Source organism: Mauremys mutica, chromosome 3 (genome assembly GCF_020497125.1).
Source record: "Mauremys mutica isolate MM-2020 ecotype Southern chromosome 3, ASM2049712v1, whole genome shotgun sequence".
NCBI lineage: Eukaryota > Metazoa > Chordata > Testudines > Geoemydidae > Mauremys > Mauremys mutica.
In genome coordinates, this window is record NC_059074.1 from 200443442 (window position 1) to 200465977 (window position 22536).

Below are 22536 nucleotides of genomic sequence, written 5' to 3' on the forward strand. Positions count from 1 at the left end.
CTCTCTCCACTTGGAGGGTGAGAACTACAGCTCTGGGAACGTTGTCATTCCATTAGGCTGATGGGTGAGAGCCAGGTTTCACTTCATAGCCCCATCGCCCACTGTCAGCTTAAATTGCGAGGAGTGATATCGAGCTACTTTTGAACAATCGCCCTGTAACTACAGCTGCATTGTAACATATTTTTAAAGTTAGCATCTGTGGGGGAAATAGTTAATGAATGACAGCCATTGTCATTGCACAAACAATCCATTAGTGCACCACAGATTTGGAGTTTAAGATTTACATACAATATTTGAATGATTTGACAAATAAGGAAACTGTGTGGGTTGGGGGATCTGGCTTGGCCTGTATGGGGAACATTTTCAAAAGCACTTAAGTGACTTAATAGCTTAAGTCCCATTTTCACTTGACTTAGGGCCAGGTTTTTAAAAGGTATTTTGGGTGTCTATAGATTCAGACAGTGCCTAGAGGGATTTTCAAAAGTACCATAGCAGCTACTCATGAGTCATAGGTGCTTTGGAAAATCTTACTAGTTGCCTGTCTGCCTAAATGCCTGGCCCTAAGCCACTTCTGAAAATAGGTCTTAGGCTGCTTAGTCACTTCAGCCCATCTCCTCAGTGGTATTCAGGTGCCTAACGCCCATTGATTGCAGATGTAATTTGGTACTTTCGGATGGAGTTTGGTTTGTAAAGCAAAATCTCAAGAAGCACCTTAAGCATGTATTTAACACCTGTGATACAGGAGGGCCAGGGAGCAGTGGGAGAGTGGTAGAAGGGAAGTATATAAGCCCGCGGCTAATTAAGACGTGGTTTCCTGTAAACTAGGGAGGGTTGCTACAGGTTAATTGGAGCACCTGTAGTCAGTTAAGGCCCTGTTAGCAACCTAATAAAACCCCCTGCTTCAGGAAGTCAGGCGAGGAGGACTGGAGCTTGGAGGTGTGCTGTAAGACTTAGAAGATCAGAAAACCGCAGTAAGGGAGACCCAGACCCCTCCCCCGCTTCCCTCCTTTACCACCTTCCCGGGCCACTAGTGCGGCCCTTGGTGCCCCAAGAGCAGGGGCAAGGGGTGGCATCTTAGCCCCCCCACCAAGAAAAGTGCAGGACCCGCCATACTACATCAGCCATCTTGTCACACACCCTAAATGGAGAACACAAGAGTGCATTTCCTCCGCTTTTTCCTTGATAAGATCTACAACATGAGCAAAACAAAGTAGTATCCTGTGGCTTGACCCCGGGAAGCATGGAGAGGCTGCAATCTTCACTGAAGTCAGTGGGTCAAACTCTTGAGGTCCTCATACAATCTAGGCCTATGTGCCGAGGGAACCCTACATGCAAAGATCTCAGCATAAGCAGAAGGAGGTCCATTCACCTTTACTGCAGTGTCCGCTGTCCCCCCATGCCCTGCAGAATGCACTAGGACCTGCGAGGGGAGAGTGGGCAGGGTGGGGGAGTCGGGGAAGGAGCAAAATGTGCATCATTCCCCAGGAACCCTTCAGAGCTCAGGGAAGAAGATGATGTAATCTCAGGCCATGTTCTATCCCACCCCTCTCCTCTCACACTGCCATGCCCTTTTAAGGGGTGGAAGAAACAATTGCTGGCGGTGGGAGCTCTATCGAGCAGCTCCATTAGAGTCACTGGTGGGCTGATGGAGACCTAGAGCTGCAGTTAAACCATGTGGCAGCTGGGTGGATGGGTGAGGGACCTTTAAGGATCCTCGGAGCCCGTGGATGGGGCTTGCAGCATATTCCATAGAGGGGAGGAATGACTGGAACGAAATCTCCAGAAGGAGAACCTCCTCTCCCTTTATGCATCTTTCAGTGGATTTCCCCTGGGGAGGGGCAGTTTCTACTTATTCCTTACTGAGGCTAATCCCAATGGCTTTGGAGGGAATATCTGGCCCCTCGGGAGTTTTGGGTACCAAGTATCTTTCTGCATCTATTAGGGCCTGATCTAAAGGCCATTCAAATCATTGGAAAGATTTCGCTGACTTCAGTGGGCACGGGACCAGGCCCCTAGTTCTCACGGCAGTCACATTCCCTGGGGACCTATTATAACAAAGGGCAGGGTGATGACCCACCTTGCAGCAGCTGGCTGCAGGGATACAATGCAGCCTGCTGGGTCTGCAGACTAGACTGAACTCTTCCAGCCAAGAGGAGCTAGGCAAACTGCTTTTTACCCAGAAAACCATCTAAATACCTGCTATTAAAAAGATGCATTGGCCTCTTTCCTCTGCAGTGATGATCTCAAAGACATTTGCTTACTGATGCCAGAAAGTGAGTTCTGCTCTGTGCTATTGAAACCGAAGCTGTCTCAGAAGAATGTCTCTAGTAAGATGTCTACAACATCAAAGCAAATACGTTGTCTAGAAAACCTACAAACAGAAAAATCCAAAGGGGTGCGGAGTGGTTGGAAAGACTAGCTATTCTGTTAGCCACCCATTGGAAAGATCAATGTAATGTTCTTTGTCTAGATGGCACCTAATAATCTTAAGTAACTTGTGCCGTCAGGTCAGCTGAAAAAAGATCACGCAGCTGTGTTAACAACTGCTTTCATTCATCTGATAATCTGCTGAGACATCCGTGAGTTACACACACTGGAGTAACTGTAGGGTTTTAAAAGCCATCAGAGGTATATTTTGCCCAATTACACATAATAAGTATATCACAATTTAAAAAAAACAAGTTGCAGCAATTATTATTAGAACGACACGCTGCTAAAAATGACACAAACATAATTAAAATGCATTTAACATAGTGCCATGATTACAATATTTGGTTTGCAACATGATCAGTCTCTTTTACTTGAGAAAGCTGTAATCTATAATTACCAGAGTAATTTACTGAAGCACTTAAAACATGACCATAACCATTTTAAGGAAGCTTTTATGTTGTCTGAGTCTTTCCGGTTGTATTGACTGGCTGAGTACCTGATCATACAATGTCCATGTATGTTCAACGAGAATTTAATAATGAGATTCCTGGATTATAAAGTGGTCAAATGGCCCAATCCTGCAACCCTTATGTATGTAATCCTTGCTCAAGTGACCAGTCAATGGGACTACACACATGACTCAGGACTGCTTGTATGTATAAGGCTTTTCAGGATCAGACCTAAATGGCAGAGGTCTGAAAACAAAGAATATTCAAGAGACAAAAATATGGTGAATGGAAAATAGCAGTTAGATGATAACGTGCTACTTTAGCAGTTAGCCGAGTCAGTGGAAAAATCCCACTGACCTTTTTGGATCAGGCCTTGTGGATATAGGTTGGGGTTTTCAAGGGAGCTGAAGGTTGTTAGGCACCAGAACCCTATTGAAATGTAATGCGAGGTAGGCTCCTAATTCCCTTAAACTATTTTGAAATTCCCAGTCTGATTCTAGTCTGGGTTCTTGTGTGTGGCACAACTTTAATTAACCGCACTTGAAAATTTAAGATCCATTCATGGAGAGAGAAACAGCATCTGTCAATTTCCTAACTTGTATGTGGATGTTGTAGCACTGCAGTAAGGTCTCAGTTGACTGGAATGAGAATTGCATGGATAGACTCATTTGGATATTTACAGGTTTTCACTCACAATATTTGTGCTTATTGATTTATTTGAAAAGTGCAGTTCGTTTCTATGCATCATAAAGGAGACATGTTATATATGCAGACACTATCTGTTTTGACACAGCTAATCTTTGATTTCTGAGACCTCAGAGTCTCTTGGCTGGTATTATTCATGAAAAGTTTGAGCTGTGCAAACTTGATTCCAATAAAAATCGTATGTGAAAAAATGATTTATCTAATGCTTTAAGGGTGAGACTCACTCCTGTGCAGAAAGTCTACATATGGCTTATGAACCACTTAAATTCCACTCAAGCCCTCAAAATTGGGCTGAAGTTGGACTTAAATGGTGCATAGATTTTGTGCTGCCCAGTACAGAGGGGAGAATTCTGTACTAAAAGAAAACAGGCTTAGGAAGCATTCTCTCTTTGATCCATTCCTGAGACTCCCATTACAAATGTTGGCAGGAGCTCTGTGGGTGGTGAGAGAGGAGAACGTATCCCTTATTTTGAAATGTGTTTTTCTGTACTTTATTATTCTGGATTTTACTGGTGTCTAAAGTAGAACTTAGTGCAACCCCAAAGCAGATGAAACTCCAATGAGTTTTGTCTGGTTTCGATGCAAAAAGCTAGAAAACAAGGCTCAGGTTCATTCTAAAAGGCCATGAACCTTAGCACACTTTCCAGTACAGTTAGTTTGGAGTTTGGAATGAAACACAAAACAGGAGCTTTCACTTTGGTTTCAGATATTTCACACTGCTCTACTTAACTATCGCAGGGCAAACATGAGAGGCCTGAACTCAAGCAGGTATACGTAATGGTTATGGGGCAAATCCTGCTTATCAGATAGTGTCAGTGGGAGTTTTCAGCGCCCAAGGAATGTGGTATCGGCCTCTAGACTTGTACTTTTGCAGTGCCAACTCCTGCCTGCTGCAGTCACACCTGTAGCCCCTTTGACTTCAATTGAGAGTTTTGGATGCCCGAGGGAGGCATGATCAGAAATAGTCTGTTATTAACGGAGGATCATAAACGATGTTTATATTATGGTCTTAAAGCCTTTGTAAGACTTTTAGCAAAAAGAGACACAAGACAACAACTACAAGGCTGGTGTAAATTGGCCCAGCTCCATTAGGATCTGGTCCCAAACCTTCCTTGTGCTCTTTGGCATAATATTATAAGCACATTCCCACTTTTCCCTTTAAAGAGAAATACTGGCAGCATCTCGGTGAAGAAGCCCCTCTGTTCATTCATTTGTGATACAGAGCAGCTTACCCAGGCATCAGAACTGGGTGAAACAACTGCCTTATTACCAGGAGCTGCAAATATTACACAGAGGTGGCTCTATACACACTGGGACCCAGATCTGAAAATTCCCTTTTTAGACTTAATAAGACAATAATTTCATGGTGACTCACTGATCAAATATATGAGATTTTGCTCTTTTAAAAAAAGCAAAGAGGGAAAAATACTTTCTATTTAGATTCCACTATCATGTTGCATTCATCATAAAAGCAAAAAACCAAAAACAAAATACAGAAGAAAAGGGCTGTTATGTTATCTGCTCAGTTCCTTAGTAATACAAGACTGTTCCGGATGCTTTTTTCTGTAGTATAGTGTTGTTAAGTGTCTAGAAAACATTCTCCACTAATGTTTCATGTTCTGTTCTATTCAAAGATGTACCGAAGCCTCACGTTGGAGGCTGGTATGAGATAGGGCAGCAGGAATTAACAGTACATCGGGGAATTTTTTTTGGAGATACCATTTTGTTGCTGCTGTGGGACTGCAGCAAAATGGATGCTTCTTAATTTTATTGAAAACATTCCATTTACTGGTCATCAAGAATACAATGGGCAAAGAGTGTCATTAAACACATCCAACTCTGGTTTTGCCCATATCAGATCCATACACTGAGCTCCCTTCTAATCCTATAAGCTTCTGTTCTGTACATCATAATGAGCTATATTTTGCCATCACTTTTCATTGACTTCATCTGATGCGCCTGCTTTATTTTTCTCTGTGGTTTGGGATTGCTGCCTGCTCTTGAATCTCAGCTAAAAAGGGAAAAATCATACAGCGCCTGCATAAATGATACTGTATTTGAAACAAAGTATTCAGGGACACATTATCTCGCATTTGTACGTCGCTACGGCATGATCCAAAGCCCATTGAAAGCTTTTCATTGACTTCAATGGGTGTTGAAACAGGTCCCTTTACATGAATGGGTGCCATATACACACAGATCAAAGGCAAAATAGCCCCCCATTTGCTTATTGTAGGTCACTCTATTACACAAAGAGGTTAGAGACAGTGAGACTATGACAGATCTAATCTCATACACAAATACACACAAGTGTGTTTTAAGAGCACTAGTGATTATTTATAATTGCACATAATTAATACACTGCTTTGAGAGTGCTTTTATTTTTTGACTGAAGCAATTTGAACTTACCTCCTTGCTCATCCAACATAACCAAAGTCCTGATACCAGCATCTTTACTCTACATTCCAGTAATGGAAGCAAGATGAGAAGAGAGAGAGAGAGAAAGAGAGAGATCAGTAAGGGAACAATTAGCCCTAGATTTGGGATTTAGGAAGACAAAGGAAAAACAGTGAAAAGTATGGTAAGGTCATAAGGGGCTAGTTGAATAATTGGAAGCCTTCATATGAATGAATACTGTAATGGAAACCGAGAATTCTCCATGGCGCCATAAGCCATTTAGTACTCATTGGAGTACAGAGCTACTACAAAAAAATGGAAAATCCCAGGGATGCATTTGGAAATTAACATTTTAGACAACAGTCGTTTTCTTAACAGAAGGTTTAATCTTCAGGCTCCACAGGAGGCCATGTACATGTTGCAAATGTGCATTAATTCCCCAGGAGAAACTGGTAAAGTATGAGGACTGGAACCAATTGTATGAAGCCATGAAGACATATTACTCTCCCTCACTATGTATTAGGAAACCTTTCAGAAAACTGGCTAATACTCCAGCTGAAAACAAGCAGTCCTTGGATTTACAACGCAGTTGGTTCCTGAAAATGGCATTTTAAGTCAAAAACATTATAACTCGAATTTCCCAAAGGAATAATGTCTGCTCGAGTGTCATAAAATCGAAACTGACGTAATAAAGTCGAAACACGATCACAATTTATAAACGTCGTAAGTGCCATTCGTCGTAACTCGAACGTCGTAAAGTCGAGGACTGCCTGTATGCATCATTTCTTGGCACAAAGGTTTAACAGATGTAGGGGCTGATCCAAATCTTATTGGAGCCAATGGAAAGTCTCCTGTTAACCTCAGTGGGCTTTGGGTCCAGTTTGGAGAGGGATTTTCAAAACAACTCAGTGCTGGCCTAACTTTGCTCCCAACTGAAGTCAACATTGACTTCCAAGGGAACAGTTAGGCCAATGCTGAGCCCTTTTAAAAATCCCACCTAAGTGTACAAATGGCATAATGCCCTTTACAAACACAGCTTTTGCCATTATTGTCATCGATTTGGAAGGAGATAAATTATATTGTTGGTTTTTCAACCCTAAACTATACCATAGACCAGAATGGCATTTTTTTAATTACTAAGGATAAGCTAGACTCTTCCTGCTCAGTGCAAGAACAGTCATTGCGTATAACTGAGGGTCTGAAAATGCTCATGTCTGTTGCATTTCAAGAGCAGAGGAAACAAGTTCTTTATGGCCCTACACTGTAATATTGACACATTGCCGGGAAATAAGGGCTGCCAGCAAGGGGCCCCAGGCAACTATTTTCTGCACAGTTTAACTGCCTCCTTGGTATCTATTAACTGAGTATCACAATACCCCGGTGAGGGAGATAAGGATTATTACCTCCATTGTGCAGCAGTATAAGGAGATTGAATTCCTTGCCCATGATCCTTGCTGTTTTGTAGCGTGACGTGTGGTGTCAGTTTTCAGCAAAGCCAGCCACTGCCAGGCTTAAAAATGCCAAATGCAGTGAAAAACATCCTTGCCAAATACTGGGCTGCACTGGCTGACTCTGTAGCCCCTACTCAGGTGAGACGGGTAGCATGCGTGGGAGTTGTGCCTGGAGAAAGACTCCATGATTTGCATTTGGTGGCAAGTCCATCTGTTCAAATCCTTGCACTGAGGAAAATGAGTGCAGCTTTCTTCTGCCTACCTGACCGTAGCTGCCGTTTCTGTTGATCAAAAACTTCTGTATTTATTACCAAGGAGGCCTGTTCCACAGGCTGCCACAGGGTTAATATAGAAGCGATCATCTAAGAATTTATTAAATGAGTGCACAGCGGATATATTTGTGTGCATTCCAGGCCTGACGCAAAGCCAACTGAAACTAAGAGGAAGGTTCCCGCAGGTTTAGATGGGAGCTGGATCAGGTGCTAGGTGATAATCTACTCATATCCCAACATTCTTTTATCATTTGTTTTCAGCTGTTTTTCCTCCACACATGACTAAATGGCTAGGCCCACATTTTCAAATGAGCTCAGCTCCCTTACAGGGACTTAAAGAAGAGCCAGATTTTTCTCCCAGCACCTCACAGCGTGATGCTGTGGGTGTATCTACGCCACAGGATGTGATTGCAGCATACGTCGTCATACATGCATTTGGAAATTAACATTTTAGACAACAGTCATTTTCTTAACAGAAGGTTTAATCTTCAGGCTCCACAGGAGGCCATGGACATGTTGCAAATGTGCATTAATTCCCCAGGAGAAATAGCAGCACAGGCTTCAGCGTGGGCTAGTCACTTCAGTAATTACTCAAGGTCCTGGATACAGCCTGTGCTGCTGCGGTACACGAGCTGGCTAGATTAAAGCAAGGTCTCCAGGTGCTGCGCTCACATTCCAGTTTGCAGCACAGACAGACAAACCAAATGACAGTGTCGGTTTGTTACAGACACCTCTGGCCAGATTTTCTAAACAGCTCAACGTCCAATATGGGCTGAGCTTTTTTTTGGAGACCTCCTCATTGATTTTGGTGCCAAAACACAGATGAGCGTCTTCGAAAATCCTCAATATCAGCAAACTGAGGATTCATCTGAAACCGTGAAACCCTCCTTGATTTAGAAGAATGAACACTCGCATTCACGTTAATGGGAACAGAGGGCAGTGTGGAGTGCTGTTGAAAAATCCCACCCTAAAAAATAAAGGGCAAATGGGATTTTGGTGGTTAGAAAGTGTGTGTAAGGAGGTGACAAACTAAACCATATGCTTCTAGGGTAAGTCTGACTTTGCCAAGTTTCAGCCCAGAAGAATATTATAGCAAGTGGGTCATAAACCTTGAAGACAGGTTTTTAGAATTGGAAGTCCTGCTGACACTGGAATGGGAAAGCGACACCCCTGTAATTCCGGTTATAATTCAGAACCCAAAAATGCCCTCCAAGCCCACAGAAAACAACCACGAGAATCCCACACATGAGCCAGAATTCACTGTAGAGGTAAGAGGGTGAAACTCTGTCAATATCCATTGAGTTGCACCCATTTATGCTAGTGGTGAAATTATCCTGGGCTTAAGGTCATGAAATTTCTTGCACAATGGAGCTCACATTCAAGACAACAGGAGATTTAGTTTCTTGATAAATGCAGGATCAGATTCTTGAAGTATCTCAGACCCAGAGAGATATAGCCTATACACAGGACATGGGTCTCCTTTTGTTGAAGTAGCATAAAAGCAGGTTTTCCAAATCTGGGCTAACGAATTAAAATATGCAACTGTCTCTTCTCAGTAATACTTAGACGACCTTTGTTTTCCCATTGTACCTGAGAAGAGCATTTGGACCAACATGCTTTGCCATAGCATTATTAAAACCTGAACATTTTATATATCTGGTCTTCAGAAAAATAAATCATCAACTCTAGGGCTTTTGTAAGGTATTGAACTGGTGGTTCTGGAGGCTGCAATCCTTTGTTTATCCACAGGACAGGTACATCATGGGCAGCAGAAAGGCAATCTCCTCAATACATTTCTCAGCCCTGACTCTAGGAATGAGTAGTTCAGTCTCCATGACCACACAGTCTTGGGTCTCTGCTGGGAATGCCAAGATGCCAATTATGCAAATTGCCATAGTATTTTTTGCAATGTGGACATATATCCACTAAGGACTGGCCTGACACCACCAACACATTTCACATAAACCACCAAACAGCCATCAGATGGTATTGACCGAAGTCCCTTTCACAAATGGAACTTCTATGGAGGCCAATTAGAGTTTTTTAAATGGAAAAACTATGTCATCAAGCACTTGAGCTGCATTTGAACTGGTGACTGATTAGTTAGAAATTAATTGCATTAATAGAATAGAAAACAAAAAATGTATAAGAGCAATAAGTTCTTATTCTTCCATTATTCAGCACTGCTAAGCTCCAGCATTCTAAGTACTAATAAAGTAGACTTTTCATAAAGGCGCTCGTTCGGCAAAGATTTTAAACACGTGCTTAACTTTAAGCATGTGAGTCAACCCATTGCTTAAAGTGAGGCGCATGCTTAAATGCTTTGCTGGCTCTATTTCCTGATTAGAAAAGTACAATCTGGAGAGGTGTATGATTTTAAAATCTATGGGTCAAATTCTGCTCTTGGATATATCGTTATAAATCTGGCATAACTTCAATGTAATCAGTGTAACCAAGAGCAGAATTTGACCCTGTCAGTGATAATGACATACACTACCCTCAATCTTTTGTAATGTTAACAATAGTTTATTACAGTCAGATTCAAAGCTCATTGAAGTCAATGGAAAGACTCCCATTGACGTTTCCACAGCACTTTGAAGGTGAAATGCATTGGTATATAGCTGCTAAGTATTATCATTATATGGCTTAATTTCCCAAGGAGGGAATGAAACTGGGAAGGACAATGTAAAACTACTCAAAAGCCCCATCAATTATTTCAGAAACAGAATGGCCCTGATTCTTCCTTGCTTTGCACCTTGTGCAGACATTCACACCTGTGCTAAGTGGCTGCAAAATGCACCTTTTCTGATATAGTGGAGGTCTATGCACACTTCTCCTTTGCACAGGTGCAAAGGACGACATAAGGTGCCAGGCACTGAGGAAATCTAGCCCAGAAAATAAATCAGCTAGTGAATCAGCAAATGTTTTCCATATGTTTCGGTAGATACGTTGAAAAATAAGTATATGCTTGATCATGACCAAATCCTATAGCAGATGTAAACACGCAGTTAAATAAAGAATTCTGTTTCAATCAATATGGCTTATAGACTTTGTTCTGAATAAATTAATGCAGACAATTATCTACCAGGACAGGCTGACATTGCTAGCAGTCCACAAAGACACTAAAGAAAAGTGTCAATACCCCAAAGACAAAAGTCTGGCTAACAAAGCATTTTGTAGCATTATAGTATATTTCCTCAGCCCCTTTTTCGAGTTAGCAGTAGCTTTATGCAGTGCAGTGTTGTCTCTCTAAGTCCGAGTAAAGGAATTAATCCATTCTCTCACTACTGGAATTCACCCGATAGTCCAGAACATCAGCTGGTGTAAATCAATGTAGTTCTACTGAAGTCTGTGGGCTGGATCCTCAGTGGGCAGAAACAGATATAGCTCCAGTGACTTCAAGGCAGCAATGCCAGCTTACACCACTGAAGGATTTGGCCCTGCATACTTACAATTGACACCAAAATTCACCTATTCCAACGCCAGAGGGACCATTGTGATCATCGAGTTTGACCTCCTGTGTAACACAGGCCAGACAATTTCTCCAAAGTAACTGCTAGAGCAGATCTTTTAGAAAAATGTCCAATTTTGAGTTAAAAATAGTCAGTGGTGGAGAAGCCACCATGATCCTTGGTAAGTTGCTCCAGTGGTTAATTACTCATCAAAAATTTACACCTTATTTCTAGTCTGGATTTGTCTAGCTTCAGCTTCCAGCCACTGGATCACGTTAGACCTTTCTCTTGATAGACTGAGGAGCCCATTATTCAATATTTGTTCCCCATGTAGGTACTTCTAGGCTGTAATCAAGTCACTTCCTTTAACCTTCTCTTTGTTAAGCTAAATAGATTGAGCTCCTTGAGTCTATTGCTACAAGGCATGCTATATAATCTTTTAGGATCCAGCTTCATTTTTTGGCAGATAACTTGCTTCCACAGAGATACATTAACTAAGTAATACTCTTTCCTGACTGGGGGCCCAGTCCAAAGACCAGTGAAATCAAAGGGATTATTGCAATGGACTTCAATGGCCTTTGGACCAGGCCCTACATTGTCCAAAACATTATTTTATGTGGTGCTTGTTAGGATACCATTGAGGAACATTCAGAATGAAAGAGCGATATCATGGGGAAACATTTCCCTATTACAGATGAAGGCATGTTAATGTATGTGAAAATCAATTAAAATAGTGACCCTACATTAAACATCCAGCTTGAAATGGCATCATAGGATTATTCAATGAAACATTTATACCCTACAGTTTCCATTCTGAAATGTCAATGAGCTTAAATGTAAAACCAAATCTTAAAACAACATGAGAAAATAGCTCCATTTGGTTTGGGGTTTACAAAGCAGCTCTTATGTCTGCATAAGAAAAGCCTGGTGAGATTCCTTGGTTTAAGTTTAGAGGCGAGAACAACACGGGTGGTGTTGTAGTGGGAGTCTGCTGTAGACCACCAGACCCGGAGGATGAGGTAAATGAGGCTTTCTTCGGACAACTAACAAAAGTTTCCAGATCACAGGCCCTGGTTCTCATGGGGGACTTCAATCACCTGGACATCTGGTGGGAGAGCAATACAGCAGTGCACAGACAATCCAGGAAGTTTTTGGAGAGTGCTGGGGACAACTTCCTGGTGCACGTGCTGGAGGAAGCAACTAGGGCCGTGCTCCTCTTGACCTGCTGCTCAGAAACACGGAAGAATTGGTAGGGAAAGTAGAAGTGGGTGGAATCTGGGCAGCAGTGACCATGACATGATCATGGCAAAAGGAAGAAAGGAGAGCAGCAGAATACAGACCCTGGACTATAGAAAAGCAGACTTTGACTCTCTAAGGAGAGCCTCCCTTGGAGGCTAATATAAGAAGGAAAGGAGTCTATGAGAGCTGGCTGTATTTTAAAGAAGCCTTATTGAGGGCACAGGAATACATCATCCCAATATGCAGAAAGAATAACAAATATGGCAGGCCACCAGCTTGGCTTAACAGAGAAATCTTCGGTGAGTTTAGACACAAAAAGGAAGTTTACAAGAAGTGGAAACTTGGACAGATGACTAGGGAAGAGTATAAAAATATTGCTCAAGCATGCAGGGGTATAATCAGGAAGGCCAAAGCACAGTTGGAATTGCAGCTAGCAAGGGATGTGAAGGGTAACAAGAAGAGTTGCTACAAGTACATTAGCAACAAGAAGAAGGTCAGGGAAAGTGTGGGACCCCTACTGAATGGGAGAGGCAACCTAGTGACAGATGATGTGGAAAAAGCTGAAGTACTCAATGCTTTTTTTGCCTCGGTCTTCACAGACCAGGTCAGCTCCCAGACAGCACAGTATGGGCAGCACAGTATGGGGAGGAGGTGAGCAGCCCTCAGCGGTGAAAGAACAGGTTAAGGACTATTTAGAAAAGTTGGACATGCACAAGTCCATGGGGCTAGATGCGCTGCATCCGAGGGTGCTGAGGGAGTTGGCTGATGTGATTAAAGAGCCATTGGCCATTAACTTTGAAAACTCATGGCAATCGGGGGAGGTCCCAGATAACTGGAAAAAGGCAAATATAGTGCCCATCTTTAAAAAAAGGGAAGAAGGAGAATCCGTGGAACTACAGACCAGTCAGTGTCACCTCTGTCCCTGGAAAAATCATGAAGCAGGTCCTCAAGGAATTCACTTTGAAGCATTTGGATGAGAGGAAGGTGATCAGGAACAGTCAACATGGATTCACCAAGGGCAAGTCATGCCTGACCAACCTGATTGCCTTCTATGATGAGATAACTGGCTCTGTGGATATAGGGAAAGTGGTGGATGTGATATACCTTGACTTTAGCAAAGCTTTCGATATGGTCTCCCACAGTATTCTTGCCAGCAAGATAAAAAAGTATGGATTGGATGAATGGACTATAAGGTGGATAGAAAGCTGGCTAGATCATCGTGCTCAACGGGTAGTGATCAAGGGCTCAGTTTCTAGTTGGCAGCCAGTATCAAGCGGAGTGCCCCAGGGGTCAGTCCTAGGGCCGGTTTTGTTCAACATCTTGCACCCTCTGCAAGTTTGCAGATGGATTGTACCCTCTGCAAGTTTGCAAATGACACTAAACTGGGATGAGAGGTAGATATGCTAGAGGGTAGGGATAGGGTCCAGAGTGACCTAGACAAATTGGAGGATTGGGCTAAAAGAAATCTGATGAGGTTCAACAAGGACAAGAGTCCTGCACTTAGGATGGAAGAATCCCATGCACTGCTACAGGCTGGGGACCGATTGGCTAAGCAGCAGTTCTGCAGAAAAGGATCCGGGGATTACAATGGACAAGAAACTGGATGTAAGTCAACAGTTTGCCCTTGTTGTAAGAAGGCTAACGGCATACTGGGCTGCATTAGTAGGAGCATTGCCAGCAGATAGAGGGAAGCGATTATTCCCCTCTATTCGGCACTGGTGAGGCCACATCTGGAGTACTGCATCCAGTTTTGGGCCCCCCAGTACAGAAAGGATGTGGACAAATTGGAAAGTCCAACGGACGACAACGAAAATGATCAGGGGCTGGGGCACATGACACGAGGAGAGGCTGAGGGAACTGGGGTTATTTAGTCTGCAGAAGAGAAGAGTGAGGGGGGATTTGATAGCTGCTTTCAACTACCTGAAAAGGGGGGAGGTTCCAAAAAGGATGGGGCTCAGCTGTTCTCAGTGGTGGCAGATGGCAGAACAAGGAGCAATGGTCTCAAGTTGCAGTGGGGGAGGTCTAGGTTGGATATTAGGAAACATTATTTCACTAGGAGGGTGGTGAAGCACTGGAATGGGTTACCTAGGGAGGTGGTGGAATCTCCATCCTTAGAGGGTTTTAAGGCCTGGCAAAAGCCCTGGCTGGGATGATTTAGTTGGGGTTGGTCCTGCTTTGAGCAGGGGGTTGGACTAGATACTTCCTGAGATCTCTTCCAACCCTAATCTTCTATGATAAGCTGCTCAGCACTTTCTTCCTGGGATTTCTGCAGTACTGATCTTGTTGATTTATTTCCCCCCTCTATTTTATGGCTAGAAACCATCTCCTCCCTCCCCTATAATAATAATTGATTTTCTCTAAAGGCCAAGCTGGTTTCATAGGGAAACAATGGAAGAAACATTGCCTTTTCCCTACTGGGTTATTCTGTATTTAATTATTTAATCAGCCCAGGGGTGAAAAGTGGGAACTGGAAAACATGAAGGATTGTTGGCTCCAAATTGTGCATGACTATAGCTTAGTTCCAGTCCTTCTGCCCCAATTCATTGCTTTTTTGGGGCACAAACCCTGCACAGAAGCACTATAAAATATATAAATCGGTAGCACTTTATTACAACCATGGAGTGTCTCAAACTTAGCTCGAATAATCGCTGATTGTTAGATATACTACACGTTGTGTGGGTGTTGTCAGTGTCCAGTTCATATCATGGACGAGACTCTATAACCTGCCCTGCCAGAGGGTAGCTGCGCTGCCTCAGGAGCAGACACGGGATGAATGGTGTCTCACTCACAGTCCCCTTCTTGCTTCTGCCGTTGCTCCAGGGTGGGTAGCAATCTGCTCCTGGCAAAGAGCGTTATAAAATATAGACCAGTAACACCCTTCTTTCTGTTTCGCCTTGGCGCATCTCCCCTGGCAGGTGCATTCTGCACTTGCCACTCCTTGCCCATCTACACAGGGAGTGGATGGGAGTGGCATCCAAACAGAGGTTGTTATCGATGTCCCATGCTGCAATGCGGATAGCCCATGCAAAGCAGTAAGGGAATGTTCTGCACCCCTACAGGGTATCAGAAGGGCAAGTCTCAGTCCTACGTAGCTGGAATACTACTTAGAATGACTAAGACAATAAGTTCTCTGGGGCAAGTAGTGTCTTCTTGTTACATGTTTACACAATGCCTAGCACAGTGGGGCCATGACTGGGGCCCTCAGGTGCTACCATAACACAAATAAAGTATATTACCACTGCTACAAAAATATAGATGGCTTTATTTTCCTAAATAAGAATATCAGAATTATCGTATCAAGAGAATATAATCAAGAATCTTTCACTGAATGCTATAATTGGCTTTTCCTTCCTAAACACTAGACAAGTTCAATGAAGCAAGTTGAATCCAATTCTAATTGGATTTTTGTCTCTTATTAAATCAGACTAGTGCACGTTTGAGTTCAAATGCACATGCCCTACATCTATTCAACTTAGCTTGCTAAAATACTGCAATATTTTAAAAATATCTGGAAATGGGGTCAGAGTAACCAACCAACTGTTAGACTGTGGTAGGAAATCTGAAAGGCCTTCTGTAGTCACCTTAATGGAAATGATGCTCAGATCACTGCGAGAGATTTCTGCTGATGTTTCAGCCTAACCAGTGCTATATTTAGAAAATTCTTGGACTGAATGGGAAGCTCCTGTATAAAGACGAATAAAAGACAGATCCTGTGATCGGCTGAGCTCTTCCCAGGAAGTGCTGGGCTCCTATATGGTCTGATCAGCAAACTCAGTAATTCCAGTCTTCTTCTCATGGAGATCAATTACTATTATTTAATATTTTCATTCCAGTGGCATTCACAATAGGCTAGTCCACCCATGCAGGAAGATACAGTCAGTGGATAGGTCACTGGATTAGGACTCAAGACACACAGGTGTGATACTGACTGACTGGGACAAAGCACTTGCTATCCCTGCGTCCTTTGTCTGTCTCGGCTATTTAAGCTCTTTGGGGCAGGCCCTGTCTGTTCTTCTGTGTTTGCCAGACCCGTTTCAGTGGAGTAGAAAGGTTGGAAATGAGAATAGAAAGGCTCAGGGGTAGAACTAGAGAAGAGGAAAGTGAGGGATTGATTGCATAAGGCATGTTCACTGAGTGAAGTGGCGGAGGGAGGCGGTGGTAGAGGGACAGGTAGGTGGGTTATGGTGGGGTTGTTTCAGGATAGGGGAGAGAGAAGCATTCTTGAATTGTGAGGGAACAAGCCGAGAGAGAGATGAAGTAGGTAGGAGGAGAATTATAGCTGTTGTGATTACTGATCCGTAGGTGTAGGGCTTCACAATACAAGGCCCAACTCCATTTGAGCTGGAGTCAAAGGCAAACCACCACTGATTTCAATGAGGGTAGGAAATGAAGGCTGGGGCTTATGCTGGTTTACAAACGTATGACTCAAGGCTATTTCCCTCCCTTTGTGTTTGCTTGGAACTCCCATTGTTGTCGATGCAAATCAGGCACGAGGGTCAAAGGTGCCCTAAAATACTAAGCTTGTCAAGGTTGATGACTTATTAAATGTCTGAGGGCCATAAACAAAGTCTAACAGCCTCGTTTGAAATCATAGGTCAGTTGACCAGGGGACCTGATAGGTGATTGATGGCATGAATCCAGTGTCCCAGATTACAGAAACCTCCACCATGATTAGGATGAATCGGCACCCGACTGAACTACCTTCTCCCTCCCAGAAGGGCCCCACCTGGTGAGGATTGAGGCATATTAGCAGGGTAGACTGAGCAAGCTTCCACTCCCACTCCCAGTGCTGTGGATGATCAGAGGCCTTCTGTCTCCAGGGCTCTCAATCTGCCATCTTTCATGAACCCTAACATCCTCTATTAACAACATTCTAAGAGAAGATAAAGAAGCATCGCCTAGATTCTGCGGTGACTGGGGCTCTATAAAGACCTGAAATGGATGAACAGATAGATAAGGAGCCAATCGCAACACCGCATTTCTCCCCGTTGACTTCTGTGGAGTTTATCGGTTCCCTGCAGCTTGATGCCAGTGTGTGTGTATCGGGTCCATGATGACCGACCAGAGGTCATGTACAAAGGGTGTTTCATTGCTTTATCTTGAATATTTCAATTCAACCAAAATTAAAATATGGACCGAATACAGTTCCCCATTGCAGTTCAGTTGAGTCTTTCGACTGCTTGATCAGCTTTATCAATGGCTGCACCACATCTTGTCTGGATAATTCCTAGGAACACTGGGAAAGCAATTGGCTGTTTTCTCACCTTTCGAAAGTGCCCCATTTTAGATGGTCACAAAAACCTAGGGAGATGCCCTTGGTGTGTGAAGTATTGGCAGGTGGCTCAGGCATTTGCTTGTGTCGGGCTTTCCCATACCTCTATCTACAAAGGAAGGGAGGGTAAAGTGTAAGTCCTTACCTCTTCAACAAGCTGCAGCATACGACGGGTGCTTTCAAGTGACTGGAAAAAAAATGGGAGAAAAGCAAGTTAGATTTGGCAAATGCCGTGTCCATCACTAGTGTATAAACGCCATGAATAGCCTCATACAGAAGTCTTTGAGTGCTGCTTTCCCCACCCTCTAATAGGCAGATTACAGCTATCCCAGCGTGGGAGTGCTTGGCGGGAAGACGGCATTTCTCCAGGCACTCTGGCCTGGGAGGTAGCCGGAATTCTGCAGCTAGCACTTTCTAGCAGTAGCACTGCTGACAGTGATGAATGCTCCCAGAACAGGAATATAGCCCTAGCTTTGCCCGACTTCTCCATCTAAAGGTGGGGCCTGGGCTCTGAGACCTTCCGCCCGTGCCAGGTTTCAAAGCCTGGGCTTCAGCCCAAGGCCAAATGTCTACACTGCTATTTTTAGCTCTGCAAGTCTGAGTCAGTTGACCCGGGCCCTGAGTCTCGGTCCTGCAGGTTTTTCTTTTCAGTGTAGACATACCCTTCGATCCTAACTCTGCCTTAACTCCCATTTTTTCCACCACCAATACCCTGGCAATTGAGATCAGCTGGAGCACTTGAGCTAACTGACCCTTGGTTTAAACAAGGACAGATGGCTGGCAGGGCATTTTCAAGGAGGAACCCTTGATGCTGGGATTTTTTTCATATTCCTGAGCCTGTTGACCTACAAGGTATGGTGCTAGATGTATGTTTCCCCAAGCGTCTGAAGAAGGTTTAGGCAGAGTTCTTAGTCCTGGTGGGGGGAGTGGATTTTGATCAGTCTAAATAAATAAATACAGAAATAAGCAAGTGCAGAACTGGGGCCTAAGAGCCTAATCCAAAACCCACTGACATAAATGGAAAAAAACTCCCAAATGAGCTTTGAATCAGGCCCTTAGGGTGAGCTTTTCAAAACGGCTCAGCATTGGTCTAAGGCCAGGTCTATATGTACAGCGCTGCAGCAGCACCAATGCAGCGCGTCTGGTGAAGATGCTCCACGCTGATGTCAGCCTAATAAAACCACCTCCGGGAGTGGCAGAAGCTGTGTCGGTGGGAGAAGCTCTCCTGCCGAGATAGTGCTGCGCACAAGAACGCTTACGTCGGTTATGCTGTCATAGGCTCTGGTGTAGACCTAGCTTAACTCAGCTCCCTCTGAAGTTGGTGAGAGCTTTTCCGCTGACATCAGTGGGAGAAGAGATAGGTCAACTTAAAGCACTTTGGAAACCTCACCCTTAATATTTTTGGTTTTTATTGAGTTCCCCTTCCCCCCAATCAATCTTTTTTCTCCTCCTCAACAATATGGCAGATTCCACAGTAAAGAGTTAAAGGTGGAACTGCAAACCCTCAAGTTAACAGAGCCATTCAGGTTAACGCTGTTTCAGTATCTGCTCTTCCTCAAATTCATCCTCTGTGCAATGGGCTTGGGACATCCTCAACTCTGTTATGGACCTTCCACATAGTCCTCTCCATTGGTTTCATTCACGCTTGGAATCACTGCTACACTATTATAAAAATCGCTTCTGTGGTTTCCAGTTAAAATTTCCGAACTACCTGATTTGATAGTTTTTGCTTACACTTAGGTTTGGCAAATTAGATGAGCCTCCAGAGAAATTAAATGGCAACTTGTCCCCCTAGGATCCTTTTATCTGATATTGATCCTAATATCAGAGACAAACTCATCCAAAGACGATCATTATGATGGGCAAAGACTCACGCAGATCAACACACACCTGCCACGACTGGCCTCTAATGATATCTAATGGTCTAAATGATTCTTGCTCCAGAATTACTGAGTCATTTTTTATTCCAAGTTAGCCCTTTCGTCTCCTTTCCACAGAGGTCTCATTCCAAAATGTCTAAGAAAATGGACCTAGTTCTGCTGTCACTGACACAGTGTAAATCCACAGTAATTCCATTGACTTCAGTGTATTGACTTCTGGTGACAGCAGAATTCGGTCCAGTCAAATTACACGCGTGTAAAGCAGAATCAGCAGCTGAAGCACTTTGCTACAGCTGTGCACATTTCTGGATGTAGCCTGTGGACAGAAAGAAGAACCTCAAGTGTTTCCACCCTCCTCATTTGCCATTAGTTTTACCTCATCCGCCAGCTGGTCAGCACGCCGCTGCATTTCTTCCAACTCATTGCGCATATCAAGTTCTTCTGCCATTTTAGCTGTGAGTGTGTTTGTTGAGGCTTCAAATCAAGAATTTGTGTTTGTTCTGCCCGGGAGCCTGCAAGACAGCAAATAGGGAACAAATACTGGGGTTAAACTTGCTGCCCTCTGCAGATTTGTGCTTAAATGTCAATCCCCTCAAATGCTTTTATATTAGTGCTCTTGCCAGCAATCTTTCATCAGGGCTGGTGAGTCTTACAAACAAAAGAGTGCTCGTGGATTGTTCAAGGTGATGTTCTATTCCTGGGCTATTAGTCACTCTGTTGTATAGGAACACAGATGGATCCTCACTGCATTCCCTACAGAGAAATGAATTCATTTGTATTTTCTACCTGGCACACTTCAACTGCCGTTAAGCACCAAACACTTATAAAATGCAGAATCAGAAGGGATGACTTGTAACTAGACATGGGCTCGAGCTGCAGTCAAACTTCTCTGAAGTTGAAAGGGTTTAGCCAGTGGCGGCTCCAGGCACCAGCGCTCCAAGCGCATGCCTGGGGTGACAAGCCGCAGGGGGCGGCCTGCCGGTCCCTGCGAGGGAGGCAGTCAGGCAACCTTCGGTGGCATGCCTGTGGGAGGTCCTCCAGTCCCACGGATTCAGCGGCAATTTGGTAGCAGGTATGCCGAAGCCGCGGGACCGGCAGACCTCCCACAGCAAGCCGCCGAAGCCGCGGGACCATTATTAGGTGTGTCCCGCTCTCTTGCTCCCTTGCAAAACTCCCCAGATCACTGGCTTACAAGCTGGCTTTTCCAACTCTGTTCTCCTGAGTTAGCCCCATCCCCTTGTCAAGGGATCCGGGATCAAAGGATTGAAGGCTGGAGCCTGATTAGGAAGGCTCTAGGCTCAGCATACAGCAAGCAACCCACACGCCAAACTTCAATCAAGCAGGCACATGGCAAGCAACAAGCACACAACAGCAGACCACAAACTCACCCCAAAGGTCAGACCTTCACCCCTTCACCTGCAGAACTCCCTGGCCAACCCCTCGTTCGCTGTTCCTCTGCTCCTTTCAGAACAGCTCCTTTCAGTAAACCGTGTCAAGCAAGAATCACTGTGGGGACCAATTTCTGCCCTGGCTTTATACCCTGTGCCACTCAAATGGAAAAGATGAGTCAGGGCAGCCTTTGGCCCTAAGAGTTTGACAGCCAATAAATGATTGCATCTGTCTATAAAAACTAGCCATTATGTATTTAAGATGGGCTCAGTCCTCGCTCAGACAATACTCTCACTGAAGCCAATAGGGGGTACGGACTAAGGACGGCAGGGAGTGGGCCATAAGGCCCCAGATCACAATGTCTGCAAACGGGTGCTCCAGGGAGGCAAGAGCGGATGGGATACTCACCCCCTTCCCAGGCCATGAGCCTGTGCTAGAAATGCACCTTTAAAGCTGCTGAGGAGAGGAAATGTGCCTGCTTGATTCACAGAGTCATGGGTAGGGCCCCCAGTGAAAACTCCTCCAAGCTCACACAGACTGAGCCCCTGCAGTGCACACAGGGGCAAAGAAGCCTCCCCTTGGGGGCTCCCTGCCTGCTGCCCCCCACTCAGAAGAACCATACCTCTTCCTCTGCACTGAATGGAGAGGGCCAGCATTTGCTTCCTCTATCGGGGACAACAACCAGGCAGGTGTATGAACTAGCATTGGGTGGAAGGAGCTCTGCACAACAATAGCAGTGCCCCACGGACGGCAACGCTGGTGTTTGCTTTGCTAACACATGTCAATTAATTAAAGCCGAACCAAAGGCCATTGGCTGGATGCCGACACAACTGCTGGCTCCCATTTCAGCAGAAGGCAACAAACCAACCACCCCAAACTGTCTAAGTAGCAATCAGCCAATATATGGCAGTGAATTAAACTCTGGTTTGGATTAGACGTCCTTTCATGGTAATCTATCTAGTCTTTCCCCCTCCCTCCCGCTTCTTTCCCAGCGACTCTTCTGCAATGAGATAACTTTTCCTCTGCATAAATCAACTTCTACTGAGCCAGAAGCCATAGCCTTCCAGGCAGTGGCGGCTCCAGGCACCAGCACTCCAAGCGCGTGCCTGGGGCGGCAAGCCACAGGGGGCGGTCTGCCAGTCCTTAAGAGGGCGGCAGTCAGGCAGCCTTCAGTGGCACGCCTGCGGGAGGTCCCCGGTCCTGCGGATTTGGCAGCAATTTGGCGGGGGGAATGCTGAAGCCGCGGGACCGGCGGACCTCCCGCAGGCGTGCCACCAAATCCGCGAGACCGGCGACCTCCCACAGGCAAGCCGCTTGGGGCAGCAAAAAAGCTAGAGCTGCCCCTGCTTCCAGGGATCAGAAAGCTAAGGATATTTGCTGCTGAATCAAGCTCTATCTGCTTACGAATATGTAAGAAAATCAGCCAGCTGCTTACGTATCCTCTGCAGCTTCTACAAAGGATTGTTGTTATATAAGGGGGGAAATGTATGACCTTCATGCTTTTACATTAGCTATGCTCTCACTTGAGGTTCTCTTGCTTTTTTTCATTCTAAGGCAGGAAGAAATCCATCTCAAAGAGGAGACTGAAAAGCCAGCCCCC

At 44.5% G+C, this 22536-nt stretch overlaps 1 protein-coding gene across 2 annotated transcripts in view; it reads right to left on the reverse strand.

The window, feature by feature from the left end:
* The window catches only part of SNAP25 (synaptosome associated protein 25), a 93530-nt gene that overhangs the window by 19508 nt on the left and 51486 nt on the right, over positions 1-22536 (reverse strand). For both annotated transcript variants that reach the window (XM_045008752.1, XM_045008751.1), the window contains exons 2-4: positions 19924-20059; positions 17813-17854; positions 5994-6042 (exon numbers count right to left, since the gene is read on the reverse strand). In XM_045008752.1, the coding sequence (XP_044864687.1) occupies positions 5994-6042; positions 17813-17854; positions 19924-19995 (163 nt within the window). In that variant the 5' untranslated portion in view covers positions 19996-20059. The remainder of the gene's footprint in view (positions 1-5993; positions 6043-17812; positions 17855-19923; positions 20060-22536) is intronic.